Below are 22,708 nucleotides of genomic sequence, written 5' to 3' on the forward strand. Positions count from 1 at the left end.
ACCTACCTAAAAAAGGAGAAGGGTGGCTCTGGGGAGCAGGCAGGGCAAGCTCCAAGGCTGGCATCTGCACCCAGCCCTGGTGAGCTGTTTCTCACCATCCCATTGGGCTCTGGGCCAGCTGCGAAGTTGCTGCTTTTGAGTGTAGAGAAGGTGTAGCTAATTCTCCATGTGCTAATCCAGGTGAGGTGCTGCCAGGGCCCACAGGTAGGCTGCCCAAGCCCTTGACGAGTAATTGGAGCTAATTGGGCTGGGAGGTTTTTTTGGTTGGTATCTGTCCAGGCACTGCCCGGGGGCCCCACGCTAATAAGCAGTGTGTAAAGCCAGCACCACCTTGGCCCATGGAACTTTGCCAGTCAGAGGCTGCCCAGGCCATAGCAGTGCGAGTTGGGGTTCCCTGTTCCCTTGCACAGGGGTGGTGGCAGTGGGCAGCTGCCCTGCTCACTGGCACTGGTTGTGTCTTGCAGTGACCAAGTGGAGGAGGCTGTTCCTGTCCCAGCACCACCAGACCGGACAACCCTTCCCTCAGCTGCAGATCCCTTTGGATCCCTTCCCATAATGGAAGCCTGAGTGCCAAGCTCCTCCATGACCTCCAGAAGCCACAACTCCCTGCCGAGAACTCTGATGGCTCCACGAATGCTTTCGGAAGGTGCCCTGGGGGGCATCGCGCAGATCACTCCCTCGCTGTACCTGAGCAGGGGCAGCATCGCCTCCAATCGGCACCTGCTGCTGTCCAGGGGCATCACCTGCATCATCAACGCCACCATCGAGATCCCCAACTTCAACTGGCCCCAGTTCGAGTATGTGAAAGTGCCTTTGGCCGACATGCCCAACGCCCCCATCTCTCTCTACTTCGACAGCGTGGCCGACAAGATCCAGAGCGTGGCGCGGAAGCACGGAGCTGCCCTGGTGCACTGCGCCGCTGGCGTCAGCAGGTCGGCCACGCTCTGCATCGCCTACCTGATGAAGTACCACAAGGTGACCCTCTTCGAGGCCTACAACTGGGTCAAGGCCAGGCGCCCTGTGATTCGGCCCAACGTGGGCTTCTGGAGGCAGCTGATAGACTACGAGAGGAAGCTCTTTGGGAAGACCACGGTCAAAATGGTGCAGACCCCCTATGGCATCATCCCAGACGTTTACGAGAGGGAGCGCAGACCCCTGATGCCTTACTGGGGAATCTGAAGGGACTGCCCGCAGGAAGCACAGCAGGAGGGATGCGCTGTTCCCAGGCCACCAGACTGGAGCCATCCCCTTCTCCTGCAGCCAACCTGGGTTCTTTACCATGCAGCAGAACCTCAGCCAATTTTCACCTCGCCAACCTGCAAGGTCAACAGTCCCCTCCCAAGCGTTTCTCTCCGCAGGGATTCCCCCATCTGCCTTTCTCTGATTTAGCTGAATGAAGTCTTCTCATGAGTTGAATCCTTTCCTAGAGCCTCCCTTCCTTTCTCAGTCAGTTTAGTGTCCCAGGCAGAGGCCTGGGAGGCGCTGGTCAGCGCTGATGAACAAAGTGTGCTTTGTGATGCAGCAGCCTGGGTGCCTGTGGTGCAGCAGCCTGGGTGTTTGCTCCTAGCTTGTTTGCTTCCATGCAGGAATCCTGCAGTGGCTTAGGGAGCAGTACCAGCATGGAGTGGGTTCCAGCCCCTGGCACTGAGTCTGTCAAAGGGCCAGGCAGGGCAGAGTGCAGGCTTGTGGTGCTAGTGCTGGTGTTTAACAGCTGTAGTGACTCTCAGTATGTAGTGGGTGGGGCCCTTAGTCAGCTCAGAACCTGTATTCAAAGTGAAGAAAATAAAAGTAAACCAAACAAAGCCCAGGTGAAGCCAGGCAGGGCCTGTGGGCCAGGAGCCCAGGCTGAGTGATTCAGCTCCAATAACCACACAAGCTTCTCTTTTATTTTCCTCATTCTATGCTAGGGCAGTAGTCCTGGAGCACACTGACACCTGGTGTGACTGTCCTGCTGTCTGACAAACAGACACAGCAGACTGTCTGTCCATTTCACACCACTGGTGCTATCTGGGGGTGGAAAACAGCCAGAGGGCTTGTCCAGAAACGTGGCTTCAGATAGCAGCAGGAGGTGAAGCCTCCCCACCCCGGGACAGCCCAAGAAGCATTTGGGAAGCTGTGCACAGCCCCTGCTGAGGGCCCGGGGCTGTATCACTGACACGCAGCACCACACTGGATGCAGGTGAAATCTGCTGGATCCCTTGGCTCTAGGCACGCTCGTGATCTGCCTTAGCCCCTTCCTAGATCACTTCATGATGTCCCCAAGGTGATGCTGCATTCCAGAGCTATTCCCACAGAGCTATTCCCACAGACCTCCTGCTCCAGGACAGCTCTGCCTTGTCCTGTGTGATGAGAACTGCTCCAGCCCCAGGCGTGGGGAAGAAGCCCTTCACTGCTGCCTCCTGGACGGTGCTCCCCTCACTGCAGAGGGGCAGGGACTGGTTTGGTTGAAGCCTAACTGGATTTCCCCCCCCCAGGAGAGCAAGGCAAGTCTGTTCCTCAAGGAGACCTTGGTGTCCTCTGTTGCATCTCTGAAGGAGGAACACACAGGCTGCTGCAGTAGCATCTGACTGAAATCAGATTCTATACTTGTAAAAAAAAAAAAAAAAAGCAATCAATAAAGATTAAACAAAAACTTCTGCTGGGTTCCTCAGAGCTGTGCTGCTGTGGCTCTCCTGACACCGAGGACATGATGCAAGACTGAGCATGGCTGGGCCTTGGTCTGGGCAAAGGCCCCATGATCTGTTCCCATCACTGGGCTCATCATGGAACGAGGCAGTGGGCTGGGTTGGAAGAGACCAGCTCCAGGTCCAACCCCCTGCCCTGGGCAGGGACACCTCCACTAGCCCAGGAGGCTCAAGGCCTCATTCAGCCTAGCCTTGAACATCTTCAGGGAGGGGGCTGCCACAGCCTCCCTGGGCAACCTGTCGCAGTGTCTCACCTTGTTCACAGCCTGCAGCTCCTGGGCCTCACCACAAGAGCCAGGCAATGAATTTGGCTGTTTTCAGAGTCCTTTATCTTCTGAGCCAAGCAGCAAAAGCAGCATTTCCTTCTAGCTGCACCCTGGAACAAGCCACTCCACAGGCTGCTCAGCTATGAAATGAGCTCTTTATGGAATATGAGGATTGAATCTCAGCACAGGATTTATAAATCATTGCAAGAATCGGGGGGGGGTAAACAATGCACTGAAGTCAATTAACAACACTGCTCCCTGGATGAGAGTAGCAGCAGTGACTCCAGCACTGCACAAACCAAAACAGCTCCAACTACTAACAGCAAAACCCCTTCTAGAAGAGAAATACCATTTGTCCAGAGGGCAGAATAAAGACTCACAAGAGAAAGGGAAGGTTTCCCACCACTTCTCTTCATAAAGTGATGACATTTCTATTTTAACCTTGGGGACTGGAATGAAATACAGGTCCAGAGAGCAAAACAAAAGGAGCAGTTTGCACAGTAGCAGCTTTTATTGCAAAGGAAGCTTTTGTTTCAGGTTTCACTAATTTGATGTGTAGCTAACAAGAAGTTGAAGCATTCCTTGGGTTTTCCTGAGCAGCTTCTCAAGCTCAGGGTGCATTTCACTATCACTCCATATACACTGCAGGAACTTCAAGGAAGGAACTGCTCCAAACAAACCCAGGGGAAGAGAAGCTGCTGCCAGGGCTGGGGGAGAGGGAAGCCAGAGGGATGCTCCAGTGCAGAGCATAATTCCCACACCACAAATAACTTCCAGTTTGGGACAGCAAACCTGGGGAGAAACTGGGACCAACACACAGTGAGGGATGGGCAGGGGAAGGGGCTGGAGCTCCCCAGAGCTCCTATGCCCAGGAGAAAAACACAACAGAGGAGGACAGCAGAGCAGCAGCAGGAATACAGCTGGGAAAAAGCCATCTCTACAATAAATAAGCAGGCAGAGAATCTCTCAGAATGCCAAATGTACACAAATAGAAACACCAGCTGCCATGGGTAGCCCCAAGGCAGCTCCAGAGAACACATCAAAACCCCCCAGCCAAGCCCCATCTCCCTTTCCAGCAAAAGCCACCACACACAGGAGGAGCCCTGGCTCTGGGGCCCACACAAGCAAGGCCAAAGCAGTGCTGCCCAGCAGGCTGGGTGCAGAGGCAGCAGGGGAAGGTGGCCTGACACAAAGCACTGCAGGCAGGAGCTGTCACCTTGGAGACTGAGGACACTGGGCTGGGGCTGGCAGCCACACAGCTGAGCTGCTGCTGAAGGCAACAGAGTCACTGGAGGGATGAGGCCGTGGGAGGGAGCTGATCCTTCCTGTGCAGAGCCTTCATCCAGGGCCACATGCAAACCACTTGGTGTGCTCCCCTGGGCTCCCAAGAACACTGCCTGCCCCCCACACACAGTGAGGCTGCTGCTTTCTCTTCTGTAGGCAGCAGGAGTGAGTGTCACACCTCAGGGAGCTCAGCTGCACTTCTCACTGTGAGTGCCAGCTCCTGGCTTTTGTGGGCCAGGAGCCAGGCTGGAGTCATCTGAGAGGAGCGTGCTGGCTTAACATGCACCAGAAACACAGCACTGAGGAATGTTCTGGTGGCCTATTTGAAACCCTGGGTGCTTTAAGTTTCACATTGTGGCCTCTGATTTGTGGCAGTTGCTTTTAATTAGATAAAAATAAAATCCTCTCTAGCTGAGTGTTCAGGAGCTGTGGTGGGAGCCCAGGCTAACAATAAACTCCCTCTTCCCAAGACAGCACTGGAGAAGCAGCAGATTTGCGTCAGTCTGCTACTCCCAAGCACTGGAGGAGGCCCCTCGCTAGCGGCAGGAGCAGGCAGCCAACACTTCAGTGCTGCTGGAATTCAGCAGGCAAAAGCCAGCACTGGTGGCTGTGCCCAGCAGACCCCAAAGTCCCGTGGCAAAACCTGCCCTGGTGATGGGCACAGCAGCAAGCAGTGTGCTGTCCCAGGCTGTGTTGCTCACCTAGCAGAGGAAGCAGAGAGCAGGCAGTGAGTGGCTGCCCTTCCTTTGCTAATTACTAAACCACAGGAGGCAGCCAGTCACTGTCACACACTGTGACAGGATCAGCTGGAGCTTGCCACTGTGGGCACCACTTCCTTATTTTATGAATGAGCTAATTTCAGGCAGCAGGAAGGTTTGCTTTAGTTTGGGTAAATCAGGGGCCAGACACCCAGCACTCCTGTTAGCCAAGATTCTTTCACCTGCTGTAATTAACAGTTTAGTCCAGCTAAAGCCTCTTCCCCCCTTCTTTAAGTACAAAGCATCACTTCTCCTCGTTGGAGCAGCAGCTGCTCACAGTGGAGGTGAGAGTAAGCTGGAGGAGCTGTTGGTGTCTTTGGAGAGAAGGGAGATTTCCTGGAGCAATGGAGTCCAAGCAGGAAGCAGCAGGTGTGACACACACACACCACTCCCCTCACTCTGGGGTGAGAAGAGTCTCCTAATGCCATCCTGACTCTCCTACCAGGTCACAGCTCTGTGAGCAGCACTCAGCTGACTCTGCTGCCTGATGTCAGGTCTGAGGAGGCTCAGGGTTTCAGCTGTATGAGGGACACTTTGTGACAGCACAACAGATCAGCTCCTCCGGTCCAGATGGTTGGACCTGCCATAAGCCACAAAACGTCAGCTGCAGGACACCCTGCCTCAAAAACCAGGCAGCAGCTTTCAGTGTTGATTCACACCCCCTGTAGCAGGAGCTGAGGGCCACCTTGTGCTGCCAGCTCTGAGTCAGAGCAACAGCTGAGTGCAGGTAGCAGCAGGCTGCACAAATTGCACCCTTCAAGAGAAGCACATTCCTGTACAGGAAAGGAAGTATTTGGGTGGATACACACAGGAGCAGAGATGCTGTAGCAGTGGAGCCCAAGGTCAGGTAAGAGAACACAAATCATTCCTGCAGCTCAGGACCAGGCCGAGGAAGGAGTCTGTCCATATTTACAGCAAAATCCACCTGCCTGTGCTGAAGAACTCAGACAGGCTGGGGGGAAAAAAAGTCCACAGTTTTCCCCAGTCCTACCCCCCCAGCACTGCCCAGGAACTCAGGATGAGCTGCAGCACAGAGGAGTGCAAGTACAGACAGCAGCTCTCTGCAGCCTCATTCCTTCCCAGTCAATAATTCAGTTTGCCTGGCCAGCTGCTGTGCCTCCTGCACTGCAATGCTACAGCAGCAAACACTGAGAGGTCCACAGACTGAAAACAGGACAGAAAGGATTTGTTTGCAAATGCACCTCAAGTATTTCTGTGGTCACTGCTATGCAAACCAGCATTTGGGTTTTCCCTGGAAGCTCTGCCCTCCCTCAGAGATGTGTGCCCTTGGTCAGCAGGCTGCCTTGTTACAGACTGTGACCCTCTTTCCTCCTGGGAAAGGCTGAAATGATGCACTTTTTGCCACAGTACATTTTTCTCTGGTTAGTTCTGACACACTGCCCCTTTCCAAGTGGAATTCTTCACCAGCAAGATGTCTGTGACAGTGGCTGCAGGAACCCAAACGCAGCCTTCCACACAGTAACCACAGCTCAAGACTGGCCACTTACCCCACACCACACATTTACCCCAAGTGTCCTGCACTACCAGACCCAATTCTCCATCTTCAGTGCAACAGCTTTCAGAGCAGGTCTGGCAAAATGAGACCTGGAGGCTTTGGCTCCACACAGTTGATCCAGAAATTCGCACAGCTGGCGTGGTACTGGTGCCCTCCGTATGCCAGCTTGAAGTTGTCTGTTTCGGAATTAAAGGCCTGAAACAAGAAGAAACAAATGTGCCAGTCCCCTCTGAAATACATGTGCCAGTCTCACCCACTCCAGGATCTAGAAAGAGGAGCAGATCATGGATACAGCACAGGTATCAGCCCAGGATGGCACAGCATGGCAGTTCCCTCCCACCCCATTAAACCCTGCTTGATTTTAGTCTGCAGGGTGTTTGCAGGTGGCCAAAAGCTCAGCCAACACATCTGCCCCCTGCCTGGCCTGTCATACCCCATGCCAAGGGAGCCATGGCATCAGCACCCTGCCTGATCTGATCTGATTCGTGCCCCTTCCAGCCCTGCTCCATACCCACAGAAGGTACAAGCCTGTTCTGCCAGCCAGCAAACAGCTCCTGTGTTTATTTCAGTGCTGTGCTCCAGGCAGGTGCAGTTGCTGACATTAGTGTGGATGTGCAGCTGCATTTGATGGGCTTTCTGCTGTTAACTGAAGCTGCTCTACATGAGAAGCTTCCGAGGCAGCACACGGAGCAGCTCCAAACCTCTGGCTCTTTGTTGCTAGGAGATACTTTTCCAATGCTTCACAGCTACCTATTTAAAACAAATATTCTAACCCTGCTCCCCACACCCTGGATTTCCTGCAGAGACTTCTAAAAATGCCACTGCCTTCTACAAATAGCCAAAAGTCAATATTTGTAGCAAAACCCTACAGCTCCCCCCCCCCCCTTCTGCAACAGACACACAGCTACCAAGTGAGAAACTCAGGGCTGGGAGTTTTCTACCACACAACAGAAGTAGCACAAACCTAGAAGCTATTCACAGGTACAAGCATGCAGACAAGACAAAGGGGAGGCTCTGGAGTATGTTAGTTGGTCAGATCGAGTGTTACAGCCACAAAAAATGACCAGAAGAGAAGGGTTCATGATTGGTACAGTCGAGAATGACAGCTGAAAGCCACTCAGCACTTCAGCCTTCCACACCCAACCCAGAATGATCTACAGAGAATATGGGGTTGACAGAGTCCTACTTTGCTAGGAAGCTCTTCCACAGGTTTCTCTTCATTCTGCAATAATGTTGAAACCAAAAAGTCAGCAAGGCTGCCATGCATGGCAAGGGGCTGCCTGGGATTCCCTCCCAGCTCCACTAACTGTAACAGTCCCCTCCAGGTGGTCCTCCGAAATGCACAAGGAAAAGTCCAAGATGTTTATTTCAACAAACCTGCACCAGCTGAGTCCCAGTGGCCCAATTTCTTCCCCATTATGAACAATTTACCTCTTGATGCACATCTGTGGTACACCCAAAGCCCAATGAGTCAGAATCATAGATTTGCCCCCTCCCTGGAGGTGTTCAAGGCCAGGTTGGATGTGGCCTTAAGCAACCTGGGCTGGTGGGAGGTGTCCCTGACCATGGCAGGGGGTTGAAACTGGATGAGCATTAAGATCCTTTTCCAACCCAAAGAATTCCATGAATCTATGAATTGTTTTAGCTGGAAAAGGCCTCTGAGATCATTGAGGCCAGCTATTGACAACCACGGCCACTGAACCCTGTCCCCAGGCACCATGGGCAGAGGTTTCTTGAATACCTCTAGGGATGGGGACTCCACCACTTCCCTGGGCAGCCTGTGCCAATCCCTGACCACTCCGGCAGCAAAGAAATTTCTCCTAATCTCCAACCTAACCCTCCCCTGGCACAATTTCAGGCCATTTCCTCTCCTCCTATTACCTGAGACTAGAGAGAAGAGACCAAACCCAGCTCCCTGCACCTTCCTTTCAGGGAGCTGCAGAGAGCAATGAGGTCTGCCCTCAGCCTCCTCTTCTCCAGGCTAAACACCCCCAGCTCCCTCAGCTGCTCCTCAATAGGAATTGTTCTCCAGAGCCTTCACCAGCTTCATATGAACTGCTCAAGTCCCGTCTCTGGGTCAGATTTTTGCCTTGGCCACTTCCAGATCCAAATTACAGCCAGGAGCTTTTACTGAAATATACCCAAGGCCCAAAGGAAAGTCCAAACTGTAGATTAAACCCAAGGTTAACAGCAGGGGCTCAGGATCCTTACTTTGCTTCTTGAGTCCACGTTTAGGAGGCACACTCCACAGGCAAGATCTTGAGCGTTTTTAATCCCCGGACGCAGCATACAAGAGGAGAAATCCAGGGAGTTTTCATCTGGCTGAAGAAACAAAGCAATCACACTGAGGCATTGTCAGGGAGTGATGATGGTGTGGTAGCTGTGGTGACTGCCCAGCCATGGCAGCCCTGGCAGCATGGCATTTCTCACCAAGTGCTGTGCCATCAGCATCTATTTGCCATCCTGCTCTGCAATCTCCATCAGCATTCACTGATAACACTGAGCTCTGGAAGAAAGGCCTTGACTACAAAGGAAAGTCTTCTGCAGCTCCACCTTCCCACATCAAAAGGAGGAGGCAGTTGTGAGGCCAGAGGCCAGGCTGGGTCCCAGCAGCATTCCCAGCTGCACCAAGACAAACAGCAGTGTGCAGGCAGTGTTTGTGCAGCTGCAGGGAGGGGGCCTGGGCCAGCCCTGCTGCCAGCCCTCAGCATGACAAGTTGTGTCTGCTGCAGTGTTCACTGGCCTGAGTCTCCTGCTCTTGCCTGCTGAAACAGGGTGCTGGGGATTCTTTTGGAAGGTTTTTCAGAACCACAGAATTGCTTGGGTTGGAAAAGGCCTCCAAGAGCATTGAGTCCAGCCAAGGACACAGGAGAAGCTAGAACAGGGCACAGCAGAGCAAAGTGGGGTACTAAGGTTAACCAACTCAGGGAAATTCAGGGCACCAGCCACACACAAACCAGGTTAGAGACAGGCAAACATTGGGAAAAATCACAGAATCATTTGGGTTGGAAAAGCCCTTTCAGATCCTTCAGTCCAACCATTCCCTAACTCTGCCAAGGCTGGGGCTAAACCATGGCCCTCAGCACCACACAACTGAACCAAGAAGTTCCTAACAGTGAGGGTGGGGAGACACTTGAACAGGTTGCCCAGGGTGGCTGTGGCTGCCTCCTCCCTGGAGGTGTTCAAGGTGGATGAGGCCTTGAGCAACCTGGGCTGGTGGGAGGTGTCCCTGCCCATGGCAGGGGGTTGGAGCTGGATGATCCTTAAGGCCCCTTCCCACCCAACCCATTCTGTGACTCTGAATGAACCTGCCAGTGAGGAATACCTGGATCCAGCTCCTTTCCCAGTGCACAATCTTTAAGTTTCAGCCCCAAGATCAAAAATAGCTCCAAACTTTGCAGGAGACTGATACCAGACTGCTGCAGCTGTGCCTGCAGAGAGCAGTGCAAGTAAAACCAGCAATTGGTACTGCAAGAAACCTAAACCCAGAGTGTGATCCCAGGATGTGCACTCTGGCTCCATGCTGCAGCTCTGCTGATCACGCTCCCCCCTCCCCAGTGGCTGCAGAATAATTGCAGTCCTGAAAAAAAACAAACCACCACCCTTTAATCTTTAAGTAGATCAATCAAATTAATAAAGGCTCTCTAATATTTGTTTACCAGAGGCAGGAGTGAAGCAAATGAGAAGGTCAGCCTGTAATTTGCAGTGAAAAACCACCAGGCTGTGCATAAAATTACCTTGTAACAAAATCCTTTCAAAGATAAAATTAACCTTTCCCAGCACATGCCTCAGAGCTGTACCACTTCACTTAATTGGCACTTCTGCAGCATTTGGGATCCAGCACTGCCACACCAGGGTCTTCCTCCTGCACTCCTCATCCCTGGAGGTGTTCAACCAAACAGGGATGGGTTTCACACCTGCCAGTGACCCAGGTGGAGAAGAGAAGCAGAGAGGGAGGATTTTGAGAGCTGCAGGAGTCCCTGCCTCTCAGGTAACTTCAGAGTGGCTGCATGAGAAGTCATTATCCACAGCTCCTCATATGTTTAAAACTGATCTGGACCACTGCAGCTCAGAGAACACGTGGCCAGGCTCTGGACTTTAAGGTAATCCCTGTAATCTTCCAGGGAAAAGCACTTTAAGAACTAAATTTTAATCCACTTGCTTAAAGGAGAGAATCCTGATAGCTTTGTAAATTGTTCCTATCAACAATGGCAGAGTTCAAAGAGATGAGTCCCAGTCTATCAACTTCATCTGCCAAGCAGTGAAATACTGGAAGGATAAATTTCCTCCTCTGACAGGCTCTGCACGACAGAGCATCACCTGTACCTGCTGCCACCACTGCTTGCACTGCAGAGCTTTACAGTGCTGAAAGGGGGGCAAAAAAGGGACTGAGCTTTTGTGGCAACCAGCTGAAGTTAGCCATTCCAAGCAGACAGCAAATACCCTGGGCCTTACTTAAGCTGGGCAGCTCTAAGGTCCCCTCTGGAGTCTTCTCCTCTCCAGGCTGAACACCCCCAGTTCCCTCAGCCTGTCCTCATAGCAGAGCTGCTCCAGCCCTTGGATCATCTTTGTGGCCTCATGTGGACTCTCTCCAACAGCTCTGTGTGCTTCTTGTGCTGGGGACACCAGAACTGGATGTCAGTGTTGGAGGTGAGGTCTCAGCAGAGCAGAGTCAAGGGACAGAATCCCCTCTCTTGCCCTGCTGGCCACACTCCTCTTCATCTAATGACTTGTTAAGGTTTTATTGAATCTTCCCTGTTGCAGAGGTGTAGAGGCAGGTCAGATATCCCCTAACTCCCTAAGACACAGAGCCAGCAGCACGTGTGGGCACAAACAGTTCTGTCACAGGGAGCTGTACAGTATCAGCAATGAAAGCATCACCATTGTGCAAGAGAAAAATGCAAAGTGTGAGGCCAGGACATGCTGTGGGTCCCTGCACATCTCATCCTGAGAGCTGCTCCCAGGCCTTACCGTCAGAGCAGCCAAGGACATGAAGCTTATGAGGTTGTTCCAGACCTTGTCGATATCCTTCAGCAGCTGCTGGAGCTTCTCACTGCAGACAGCTGTGGCTTTGATGCCCAGCTCAACTCTCTTGGTTACCCTGTAGACTTCCACAACCCCTGGGGACACAGAACACAGTGGAGGATTACAGAGGGTTGGCAGCTTGAACTGAAAACTAGCCCAAAAGAGGCAGGGCAGAGGGAAGGTGGCCAGGGGGTGGTCATGCCACAGCAGAAGTTACATTCACTTAGCACAAGAGTTGCTCACTGCAGGGCAAAGATGCAGCTAAAACACAATTCCATTTTGGAAAGAGTAAGTCCATGTCACTGTTCTTTCAGAGGAGAACTTTCAGTGTCAGAGATGTGGTGAAGTGAAACCTACCCAGCAGATACTCCATGCCCTGGGCAGACTGGATCACCTCCGTGCAGACCGAGGAACTGCTGATCCCGTTCAAGGTGTCGTTGGCTTTCTTTATGACCTGGGGGGAGTGACTTTCATCAGGTGGTGCTCTTATCTCCCTTAAAATGATGGCTGCAAACAAGACTGTCCCCAACAGAAACTGTTACACAGAACAGGAGGCAGATTGAGAAACAACTCCCATGCTCCATCATGCTTTTAGCTGTTGCTGCTGTAACTATGATGAGACCAGGGGGAAAGTGTGAACATTTAACACCTTCATGCATTCCCCCAAACGTTTTCATTACCAAATCACAGTGAGGAACATGCACTGCTGTCTGAGGTTAATAACAGCATTCAGAATCTTGGCTAAAACTCAAATACAAAGCAGAAATGTTTAAAGAAAACAAATCCAGCTGTGAAACAACTGAGACCCACAGCCAGGCACTTCCTGCCCCTCTGTACAGCACAGCAAACAGCCCTGGTTCTGAGGAAGGGCTGCAGAGCCAGGTGCTGGTACCAGTACCCAGAACATGCCTTACTGGGCACCCAGAACACAGGAACTCCACATTAACTTGGAAATTTAGGCAAAAGGCAAACTAATCACAGCTGACAGAGGGATTAGTGCAGGATCTTTAACTGAGCCTGGCAGCTTTTGGGTCAGAAGCTGTAATCCCCTGGAGCTGGGGCACACCCTGGCTGTGCCTGTGTGCCCTGGTGCCTACAGCAGGAGAGGGAGGCTCTGGAGGAGGCTACACACCTACCTGCAGGGCACTCTCCAAGCATCTTTGCCATTCATAGGCATACCTCTCACTTTCCTGTTGGAAAGAAAAAGACAGTCTGAATCCCAGAGCTCAGGCTGGAAGGGATCCCAAGGACCACCTGCTCCAGCCTTTCCAGGTGACAGAGCTGGAATAAGCTGGCCCAGCAGCCTGCCAGGCTGCTCCTACACACACCTCCCCTACTCCTGTCACAACAGGCACACAGCAGGCAGGAATTCCAAGAGCTGTCTGCAGGTTAGCTATCTGTAACACACCTGTTCTTCACCTCCCCCCATTCTTTCAATATTCTCTTTGCACCTGAACTCTAACATTCGACTGCTGGGAAATTTGCACCTGAATGCCAAAAGCTGATTTCTTAGACCCAAAAAGAAGAATGTACTGAATGGGTAAAAAATTGGCACTGCCCCCACCCAGTCCTGACACAGCTGTTACAGGTCTGCTGCTCTAGACATGGGGATTAGCAGAATTTAATCTGAGTCCTTTTCCCATCTATTCTCAAGATGAGCACAGGAAATAACTACCCCAGCCAAAAATGTTAAGCTATTTCCCAAACCCAGTGGTCTCAGTGCCAAAGCTGGGATCAGATTGAAGCTGTAACTAATTTCCAGTTACAAGCTCAGACTGCAAGGTCAAGCGACTCTGACTGACTTGCAGAAAACAGCATTTCCCCCCCACACTTCACAAGACTAAATACAGGAGAGAAGAAACCTCCTTTAGGAGCAGTTTCCAATCACAACACCTGACCTTACCCAGAGGCCAGTTGGGACTCACCCCCTGACCTCAAACAGCTAAGTCCAAAAGGGCTGGGCCACAGAACACCCTTGACAGCACCCTGATGAGAGTCTTGGCCTATTCATTCATGTTCCAGGCAGCTCCTCACCTCCACCTCCCCAGTCAGGTCTTTGTACTTGTCTCTGATGACAGGCAAAGCAGGCTTCTCGCTGAGGGTGTTGGAGCGGTCCCGGAAGGGCTGCTCCAGCACGGGCAGCGGTGAGGAGCGGCTCAGCTCTCGGTCACCCAGGCTTAAGCTCCTTTTGTGAGACCCTAAGGAGTGAGGACACAAAAAGTGAGCTTTGTACTCATAAAGGCACAGGGTGCTTAAAACAAATAAAGCAGCAGCAAGGGATGCACTCCTGCTCCAGCAGAGAAAAAGCCTTCTCTGGGCTGGTGCACATCTCCTCAGTTCCCACCAGTTTTTGGTACAGGTTTGTTTTTTTCTTGTAGAAAGAGACCTGCTTCAAACACAGCAGAAATCAGTGAGAAGCCTCAGCTTGTTTCCAGGAGCCTTTGGAGCAATCCCCACTGGCTCATTCCTCATCTGATGAGCAAAGTCAGCCTTTGCTGAGCACATGCAGTGCAGGCTCCATCCAGCCCGGGCAGCCTTACCTTGCACAGACAGGTCAAAGGTGGCCAGCTCGCTCCTGATCATCTCCTCACTCGATTTCACCTTGCCTTGGGAGGTTGCCACCAAGAAGTCAAACTTGCTGATTTTTGGCTTTTCACCCTGGAACTCTCCAAAATAATCTGTGGACTCTCTCTGCAGTTCAGAAGAGAGCCCACTGGGCAGGAAATCTGCCTCCTGCCTCGGGTGGGCTGGTGCTGCCTCCTGCGCTCCTGCTGCAGGGCTGGTGAAGTCCCCAAAGCCTCCGGTGTCATCCTCACTGGGACCTGCTGGGCCAGAGTCTTTAAAGTTTGCAAATGCTGCAAAGGAAACATCCTGCAAAGCATCCTCACTAGCAAAGGTTGTCACTTTGGAAACTGTTGTCATGGTAATGTTTTCTGAACTGCCAAACAAGGTCTCCTTCTTCTGAAGGACAGAGGTAGCTGCAGAGGATCCACTTCCCGAGGACTGGACAAAGGAGGAGAGCTTCTTGCCCTGCTGAATGTCTTCTTTGTTGGACCAGTCATAGCTTGCCAGGCTGCTGACTGCAGACCCACTGTTATAGCTTCCAAATGGGGCACATTTTAAGTCATCTATATCTGAGAAAAACAAATCCCTACAATTAGAAGCTGAAGTCCCAACGTTCATCTCTCTACGCTGCGTGCACACAAGAGCAACTCGCTAAGAGCCTTAAGGAACTGCAAGAACAAACACACTGAGTTGTTTCAGTGAGACTTAAACCAGAGCCTGCACAAAACAACCTGCATTTAACACCAAAACAATCTCCATTTAATAAATGTAAGCCTTGACTTTTGAATATCCTCTTGCATTGTAAGCTGGAAGTCACCATCCCTCTATGGGCAGTGAAGAAACACTGAACCAAGAGGAACTGTTTCTAGGCAGTGCAGACTGCATCCATCAGCAGCTCAGTGCTCTGATGCTGGCTGCAGAACCTGTAATCAAAATGTAAACATTAGCAGCTCCAGTGTCTTATCACATTATCCCATCTTATCAAACCCAGCACACAGGCTAACTCCTCCAGCCCCTCTGGTAACAGCATTAAGCACTTCAGGTTTCTGGCCATGCTTTGACAGAAGCCACCTGCAAAAATGTGCTGCAAGGAGTTTCAGAGAACAGCAATCCTGTCACAGTCACTGCAGTGCCAAAGAGCTGGCTCTTCACACTTCCAGCTTTCAGGAATGCCGTGAATAGTGTGGAGGTCTTGGGTTAGCATTTCCAAACTAGTTGCTCAGTTAAATCTAGAGAAAATCCAATCAGTTGGCAGAAAGCTCCAAAGGTTTCTACTCACCCAGCAACTCCCTGGGCCCATGGGTTCCTCTCAGTGCCACCAGCAGGCCTGGGATCCAGGCTGCTCCTTGCAGCAGAGCCTGCACAGTGACCAGGCTCTGCTGGGCTGTCTGCTACTCATTCAACTGAGCCCTCACGTTTAGCCTGAGACTGATCCGGAGCGAAGGCAGAGAGAGCCAGGGGCTGCCTGGGTTTCACTGCAGCACTCACAAAGCCCCAGCCCTGCTCCACCATGCCTGGCATTTGTTTTCCAGCATTAACAAGTGTCACTTTGGATTAGACATTCAGCTGCTGCTCAGTGCCTGGGGTCGAACGGGCTCGAGGTAAAGCAAAACCCAAACCAGGGAAGAGATTCTCTTAGCTGAGGCTCTGGCAAACACAAAGGGCTGAGCTGGCTGGCATGGAGCAGCAGCTGGGGTTTAACAGAGCCAGGGTGGGAGTAAGCTGGCTTCCCAGCTGCCTTCTTTCCTCAGTCTAACCACCCCAGCCTGAGGACGAAGCCCTTCTAAGCAAATGTCTCTGCCTTCATCTGTTCCTTTCAGAGGAAGGGCAGAGCCTGCTATGCTTCAGGCTGCTCTCCAGGCACCACTCACATCCCAGCTAATTAAAAAGCTTAACAGATCACAGAGTGATGCCCTATAATGGCCATTCCAGCAAGGCCCCTTGCAATGGGGCAGAGAGGCATGGACCTGACTCTGGGACTGGCTTCCTGCAGCTGCTGCATCTGCTGCATCTACACATGAGAGCCTCTCCACACCTCAGCACCCTGCACATCCCAGGCAAGATTTCAAATCACCACTCCAACATCAAATCTGTAGAGCAAGCAGTTTACAGAAGGGTAAACAGACCAGAGATGAAATCACCTGCTAGTGGCCAAACTGAAGGGGAAGGAGGTGAAAAGGAGCTGACTTGCAAGGGACCAGTGGTTTATCACAAGAAACCACACCTTGTGCTCTCAAACCTACAGTTGTTTTTGAAGAAGTTAAATGAAAGCTTCACCAGCATTGAAGAGAGTGCCAGAACAACTTCCAGAAACCTTAGCCAGCTGTAATTAATCCTGGGAGCTCGAGAACACCACAGGCCACTAAGCAACCCCTTTCCCCCCCCCCCCCCCTTTTTTGTTTGTGTTGACTCCAAAGCCCAGCAAAGGTTTAAGCACTGCTATTGTCTCAGCCTTCAGCAGGAAATGCAAAGACAGAGCCAGGATCCTGCTGTGAAGATCTGCACCATCCACTGTGGATGAGTTCTTTGATAACTGCTAAGAGTTGGGGCTGGCTAAGAACACTCTTAAAGGCGCAGATCAGGGCACTCCTGCTCTCCCCCTGGCTCAGGGACAGGCAGCAGCAGCAGCAGGCTGTAGTGGGAAGCTGGCCTGCAATCAATAAGCCATGGCAGGGAAGGCAGAGCAAGCTTTGAGTTATTCACAAGCTAAGAGTGAAGATTCCCTCCATGCAGAAACCACCTGCACTGGTGTAAGAGCTGAGCTGAAAGGGAATGGTTCAGTTCTTTACATTTTGTTTGGGCAGTTACAAAGGGGCTGCTCTGGTGAGTAATCACAGAATGGGTTGGGTGGGAAGGGACCTTAAAGATCATCCAGTCCCAACCCCCTGCCATGGGCAGGGACACCTCCCACTAGCCCAGGTTTCTCAAGGCCTCTTGTTATAGAATCACAGAATTCTTTGGGTTGGACAAGGCCTCTAAGATCATCAAATCCAACCTTCAACCCAGCACCACCATGGCCACCAAACCATGGCCCCAAGGGCCATGGCCACACCGTTCTGGAACACTGCAGGGATGGGGACTCCACCACCTCCCTGGGCACCACCTCCCTCTGCCAATCCCTGACCACTCTGGCAGCAAAGAAATTTTTCCTCATCTCCAACCTAACCCTCCCCTGGCACAATTTCAGGCCTTTCCTCTTCTATCACCTGAGACTAGGGAGAAGAGACCAACCTCACCTCACTGCAACCTCCTCTCAGGGAACTGTAGAGAGCAATGAGGTCTCCCCTCAGCCTTCTCCAGGCTGAACAACCCCAGATCCCTCAGCTGTTCCTCCCCAACCCTGTTCTCCAGACCCCTCAGCAGGAGAAAGCCTGTTCAGAGACAAAGAACTCACAGCTCAGGCAGTCCTAACCCTATCCCTTGAGGAGCACAACAGACCAGAGTGGACTGGAGCTGTCTGCAAGCCAAGGCAAACCAGCTTGGAGGAGAACTCTGATCCCACTGCTGAACCCCAAAGGTTTTGCTGGGCCATGCACTGTGCTGCACAGGAACATTTGCCACAGGTGAGCTGGTTTTGACTAGAGGAAGCAAAACTCCTAACTCCTGCCTGAGCTGCACACAGCTAAAGGCTGCTGTGAGCTCTCAGCAGATTTGCTGCACACCAAGAGCAGAGCTGTCCCCCGTGGTGGGCAGCAGAGCAGCTGTGCCCCCAGGCTAATGAGGGCAGCAGCAGTTTACATGTGAGCAGCACTGCCTCGGCTGACCCTGGAGAGCCCTTCCCGACGTGGGGATCTGGGTTAGTGGCAAAAGTTTGATTTATTAAGCAGTGCTAAGAACTCCTCCTCCAGCAGCCTCTTCCTTAGAGCCCACACATGGATGGAGGATAAAAAAGCTCCATTCCCAGTGCTGCAGCTCTGGCCTCTGATGTTATAAAGGATCATTCAAGCTCCAACCCCCTGCCATGGCTGCTCAGGGTGCCTGGCCTTGAGCACCTCCAGGGAGGAGGCATTCACAGCCTCCCTGGGCAGCCTGTTCCAGTGCCTCCTCACCCTCACTGTCAAGAATTTGTTCCTCTTCTCCAGCCTCCATCTCCCCAGTTCAGAATTTAATCAGAGGCTTGTATAGCAAGAATGTTGTTGTTTTTTTTCCAAAGCAAGAGATGATTAAGTGAGGGGGAAAAAATTAAGTCCTTCTAACTAAGCATGACACTTGGTGAAGACAGCTGCCATGGAACTAACACCACACCCTGCTGGAGGACACTTCTGCTACAAACAGAACCTGAACTGATGAAAGCATCACTTGATCAAAAAACTAAATCCTCCACAATCCTGTGCAAACACTTTGGGCTGGGGACAGAGAGTCTCTTGTGAGGTTAGAGGTGGTTCTCAGTGAGCTGTTTTGGAGAGCACACAGCACATTGCTGTGGGAGCAGGGCAAGCCCTGAACAGAGCACACCTAGGAAGCCCACAGCCCTCCCACCAGAGAGGTGTCCACAGGCTGCAATCAAACAGCCCAGCACAAAGCAGAGCTTTCAGGAACCTCTGCAGCCGTGCTGGGCTGTCCTGCAGAGCTGGCACAAGAGGCTGGAGTTTAGCTTTGCTATGGACATCCTAAAGCTCTTCTTCCTGCCAGAGCTGACATCACATCATCAGCACTGCTGGAGACACCACCAAACACAGCCCAGGTTAAACACACTGGAGAGAGAGCCCCAAATCACTGAGAGACAGGGGCAGGGGGGTGAGGGGTCTGCCAAACAAGGTCAGACCCACTCAAGTATCACACAACCATGCTATTTTCCCCTTGAAAATATTTTCTAGTGGACCAATAATGGCCAAAGTGACCTTTCCAGTGCCACACTGGAGCTCAGAAAGGCTCCAACAGCTTTGCAAACCAGACCCAATCTGTATCTCACCAAAGCATAAAGGTATTTACTCCTTACTTCCCACCTATTTTGAACTCCCCAAGTCCAACCTGCCTGATCCCCACCTGGGGACAGCCACACAGCTGCTGGAGAAGCAAAGCAAGAGCTACCAAGGAGAGAGGAGCACTGACAGAGGATGAAATGCAGCTCAAACTGCTTCCCTGTGTTAGCTCATCTATACAAGAACTTTACAGCCTTCATCTCAGCCAACTAGAACAATTTATTTGCACTAGCAAGAATTAAGTTATGGCTGGAGGCAATTTACAAGCTGGAGCCTTCATTGTCAACAGTTCAATCATTGAAGGGAAACTCTTGACAGCATCAGTGAGGCTCTGAAGGGAACTGGAAGTGACAATTCAGGGGATGCTCAGGGGTTGGTGATTCCAACCAGCACAGCACCTTCACCTTTTCAGATTTCAGTTTGCAGTAAATTCTGCTGAACAAATCCAACTCCTGTGTGCTCTCTTGGCTGTTAGGGTGATGCAGGTGGTAGCCATCATTCCTCATCAACATATCAACACCAGAGTTCCTGCTCTGGAACATCACCAGCAGCCTGAGCAAGAAGCCCAGAGGCTGGAGGCAGCCTGGCACCACCTTCTCCCTGCTTCCAGTGGCGCATGATAAAGGCAGAGATGAAACTGGAAGAAGACAGAGGCCTTGCACACACAGCTGCTGCCTGTGTCATGCAATCAGAAACATCCAAAGCCCAATTCTCAGCTGGAGCTAACAGTATGGGAGTGACTCCAATTTACTTCTGCTGAAGAATGGCAGCACCAGGCAGTGCTGAAGTGGAAACTATCAGCAATGTTGACTGGGAGATAAATTAAAATGAAAAGAAAAGCAGAAAAAGGCCTTCAAACCTCATGCAATTAAAGATTTTGCTAATGTTTTTTTAATTATCATGACAAACAACATTTCACAGCAGAACAGAGGCCCTGTGAGCTTGCAGGGGAAGCAGAGAGATGGCTCAGCTCCATCCTGCAGAAGCTCAGGACAGCTGCTGTGCCCTTTGGCTCAGCTTGGGCAGCGCTCAGAAAACAGCTCCACACCCTGCTCTGCTCTTGGAGGTCTTCACAGGACAAACAAGTGCTGGTAAGCAGCTCTGCTCCCAGAGTGATCCTAAACCAGAGCAAGAAGGTGACTCTCCCTGGCAAGTCTGGACAAACTGCAATGAGGAGCCTCCTGCACGTTGCTCTCCCTCCTCCAGCTGGGATTAGCTGCACAAATGCTAACAGCAGTGCCCTGCACACCAAAGGCTCTCAGATGATGTTCAAGCCTGAAAAGTTTGAAAAGCTTTAGGGCTAGGCATAACTTCCAGGCTCTCCAGCATGAACGAGAGAGGTTGGTTTGGCTTTTTCCTTTCAAAGTCTCTCAAGGTTGGCGTAAAGAAGAAAAATATTCTAGGTTCTGGTCTGGTTTGCACTCTTGTGCCAAGGAACCCCAATCTGTGCCAGCAAAACATTTCCACTGCACTCCACATCTCAATTAATTTTAGCTTTTTATTTTGCCTGCTAATTTGCTGTTAACCCCCAAATGATAGTGGCCCAAGATTTGGAGGAAATCAAAGAGACGGAATTGCCACAGATTTGCAGCTGTCACTCCTGCTTGAAAGCTTCAATATTGAGTAAGGCTGGAGCTCCCACAGAGAAAAAGGAAGCAGGGCCCTTTACTGTGGGGCCCTGATTAACTCACTCTGGATTAGCTAAACAAACATCAGAATATTGTTTAGTGGGCAGCTACTCATTATGGCCTAGACAGCAGCTCATTTTCCACTTGGTGCCCTTCACAAAGGAGTATCATAGCCTGGGCTGGCAGCAGGGAAATGTAGATGAGGAGACAACAGGACAGAGAAAACCTTGTTGAGTCTGAAGGACCACCATCCCCTCAGACCCAGCTCAGAGACACAACCCTGCTATCCACACAGTTCCTCTATTCAACCCCTCACCAGAACCGCTGTTTTGAAAAAATATAATTAAGCCTGATATGTAAAGTTTGAGAAGCACCCAGAGAGCCAGGCCAAAGCCTTGGAAGAGGAGAAAGAAGCTTACCCAGAGGCTGCTCTGCAGGAGCAAGGCCCCTGCCAGCTGAAGGGGATACTATGGCTTTAAACTTTGTGGTTTTCAGGAAAAGAAGGAAAAAAAAAAAAAAAAAAAGAGCTAGGTGGCTGGTTTGCAACAAATCACACACATCCCCAGGCTTTCCAAATATGCCAAGATAATATTTATTAACACAGCAGGACTTACAGATCACAAAAGATAGTGATACAGAGGAGCTCCAAGGGCGTTACCAGAACCAAGCATGCAGGTCAGTACTTGCAGAAGAGAGATACCAAAGCAGATCTGAGAAGGCACATTCACACAGGAAATGTTTCAGTTGAAATCAGACATTAGAAAAGCAGCAATGAACTTGGAAGTTGATTAAAATATACAGAGATCTCCAATAATGCCAAAGGAAGAAGGTTCTTTACAGCTGTGCCAGTGCAGCAGATGGATAACCCTTTGAGAATACCCAGGCTGGGTATGCTCTGCTGCAGCCTTCAGCAGGGCTGGGGCAAATTAGGTTGATCTAACATGAGGAGGTGCTCATTAAAATGCTTTCCTCGTGGAGTGAAACAGAAATTTGGTTGAAAAGAAGCATTCTGGTTGAAATTAACAGCATGCAGCCAGTGCTCAAAGGGTTACACAAAGTAAATGCAAGAGAAATCAGGCAACATTAGTGTAATTGTCCTTCCACACAAAGAATTGCAGCAAAGTTTAAAGAGACAGTATCCCCTTTGGAGAGAGCAGGATGAAAACCTCCCTTCCCTCAAAGTCTGTTGTATGAGAAGCAACTCAGTGATTTCCTCCTAATTCCCAGGGTAAGCAACCTACCTGGCCCCTACCTGGAAGCACCCAAGGTGAAATGCCATCAGCCAAAGGATAAAGAGCTCTACATCATTGTGTCAGAGAAATCAAAGCACTCCTCAGCCCCTCTGCTGCTGCTGTCCCACCAGAGGTGGGACAGGGAGCTGGCAAGCAGAAGGTTCCCAGTGACTTGTCTCCAGTCTCTCAGCAGTAAGGGTGGCAAAGGGATACTGTCCCTTTCTGACATTGGATTAACAGCTCAAAGGAAATGGAAAGGGAAAAAAAAGCCATCTGCTTTGTATGGAAACTGGGGGGAGAACCAACAAAGGAAAAAAAAAAAACACAACAGGACTTGCACCTCAGCAGTGCAGAGCTTGAAATGCACCAAAGACAGGGCAAGGAACAGGTGAGCACAGAAGTGTTGGTAACAGAGCTGCTCTGCTAGGAGATCCCAGCAGAGTCAAACAGAGGCAGACTCCCCCGTGGAGAAACACCCAGCTGGGCACCAGAGCAGAATGCAGCCTTGTGTCAGCTCAGTAGAAACAGCTTCTAAGGAATACTGCAGAGTTCAAAAGTTCAGCAACAAGCACATGATGGCCTAACGCCTTTAAAGGAACCAGTAAAGTCTTCCCTGCCACACAGGGCAATTAACAATGAGTGATTTCTGTGGCAGAAGCTCAGGTCCTGGAGAAGAGCTACAGAAGTCAAACTACCACCAAGAGAAACTAGAAAAATACTAGGAAAAAAGTGCTCTGAAAAGCAAAGTAAACATTCAAGAGGACACTGTAGGTGCTACGGTTTTGACAGCTCACTCCACCTGGAGCCTCACCAAGCAGTAATATGAAA

The 22,708-nt window shown here is 51.1% G+C and overlaps 2 protein-coding genes across 7 annotated transcripts in view; one reads left to right on the forward strand and one right to left on the reverse strand.

Moving 5' to 3' along the window:
* Window positions 1-582: 582 nt before the first annotated feature.
* DUSP14 (dual specificity phosphatase 14) lies at window positions 583-1,179 on the forward strand. The gene has a single exon (XM_054394385.1). It carries the CDS (start codon window positions 583-585, stop codon window positions 1,177-1,179), a length of 597 nt encoding a protein of 198 aa, XP_054250360.1.
* A 5,353-nt stretch (window positions 1,180-6,532) lies between these two features.
* SYNRG (synergin gamma) overlaps window positions 6,533-22,708 on the reverse strand; it is a 40,678-nt gene continuing 24,502 nt past the window's right edge. For 3 of the 6 annotated variants that reach the window (XM_054394148.1, XM_054394149.1, XM_054394147.1), the window contains 8 exons: window positions 14,074-14,667; window positions 13,568-13,731; window positions 12,670-12,723; window positions 11,891-11,987; window positions 11,480-11,628; window positions 8,720-8,830; window positions 7,695-7,730; window positions 6,533-6,703 (listed from right to left, as the gene is read on the reverse strand). In XM_054394148.1, coding sequence (XP_054250123.1) covers window positions 6,572-6,703; window positions 7,695-7,730; window positions 8,720-8,830; window positions 11,480-11,628; window positions 11,891-11,987; window positions 12,670-12,723; window positions 13,568-13,731; window positions 14,074-14,667 — 1,337 coding nt within the window. In that variant the 3' untranslated portion in view covers window positions 6,533-6,571. The remainder of the gene's footprint in view (window positions 6,704-7,694; window positions 7,731-8,719; window positions 8,831-11,479; window positions 11,629-11,890; window positions 11,988-12,669; window positions 12,724-13,567; window positions 13,732-14,073; window positions 14,668-22,708) is intronic. The other 3 variants (XM_054394152.1, XM_054394151.1, XM_054394150.1) reach the window with 3 other exon arrangements.

This window comes from Indicator indicator, chromosome 30 (genome assembly GCF_027791375.1).
Source record: "Indicator indicator isolate 239-I01 chromosome 30, UM_Iind_1.1, whole genome shotgun sequence".
NCBI lineage: Eukaryota > Metazoa > Chordata > Aves > Piciformes > Indicatoridae > Indicator > Indicator indicator.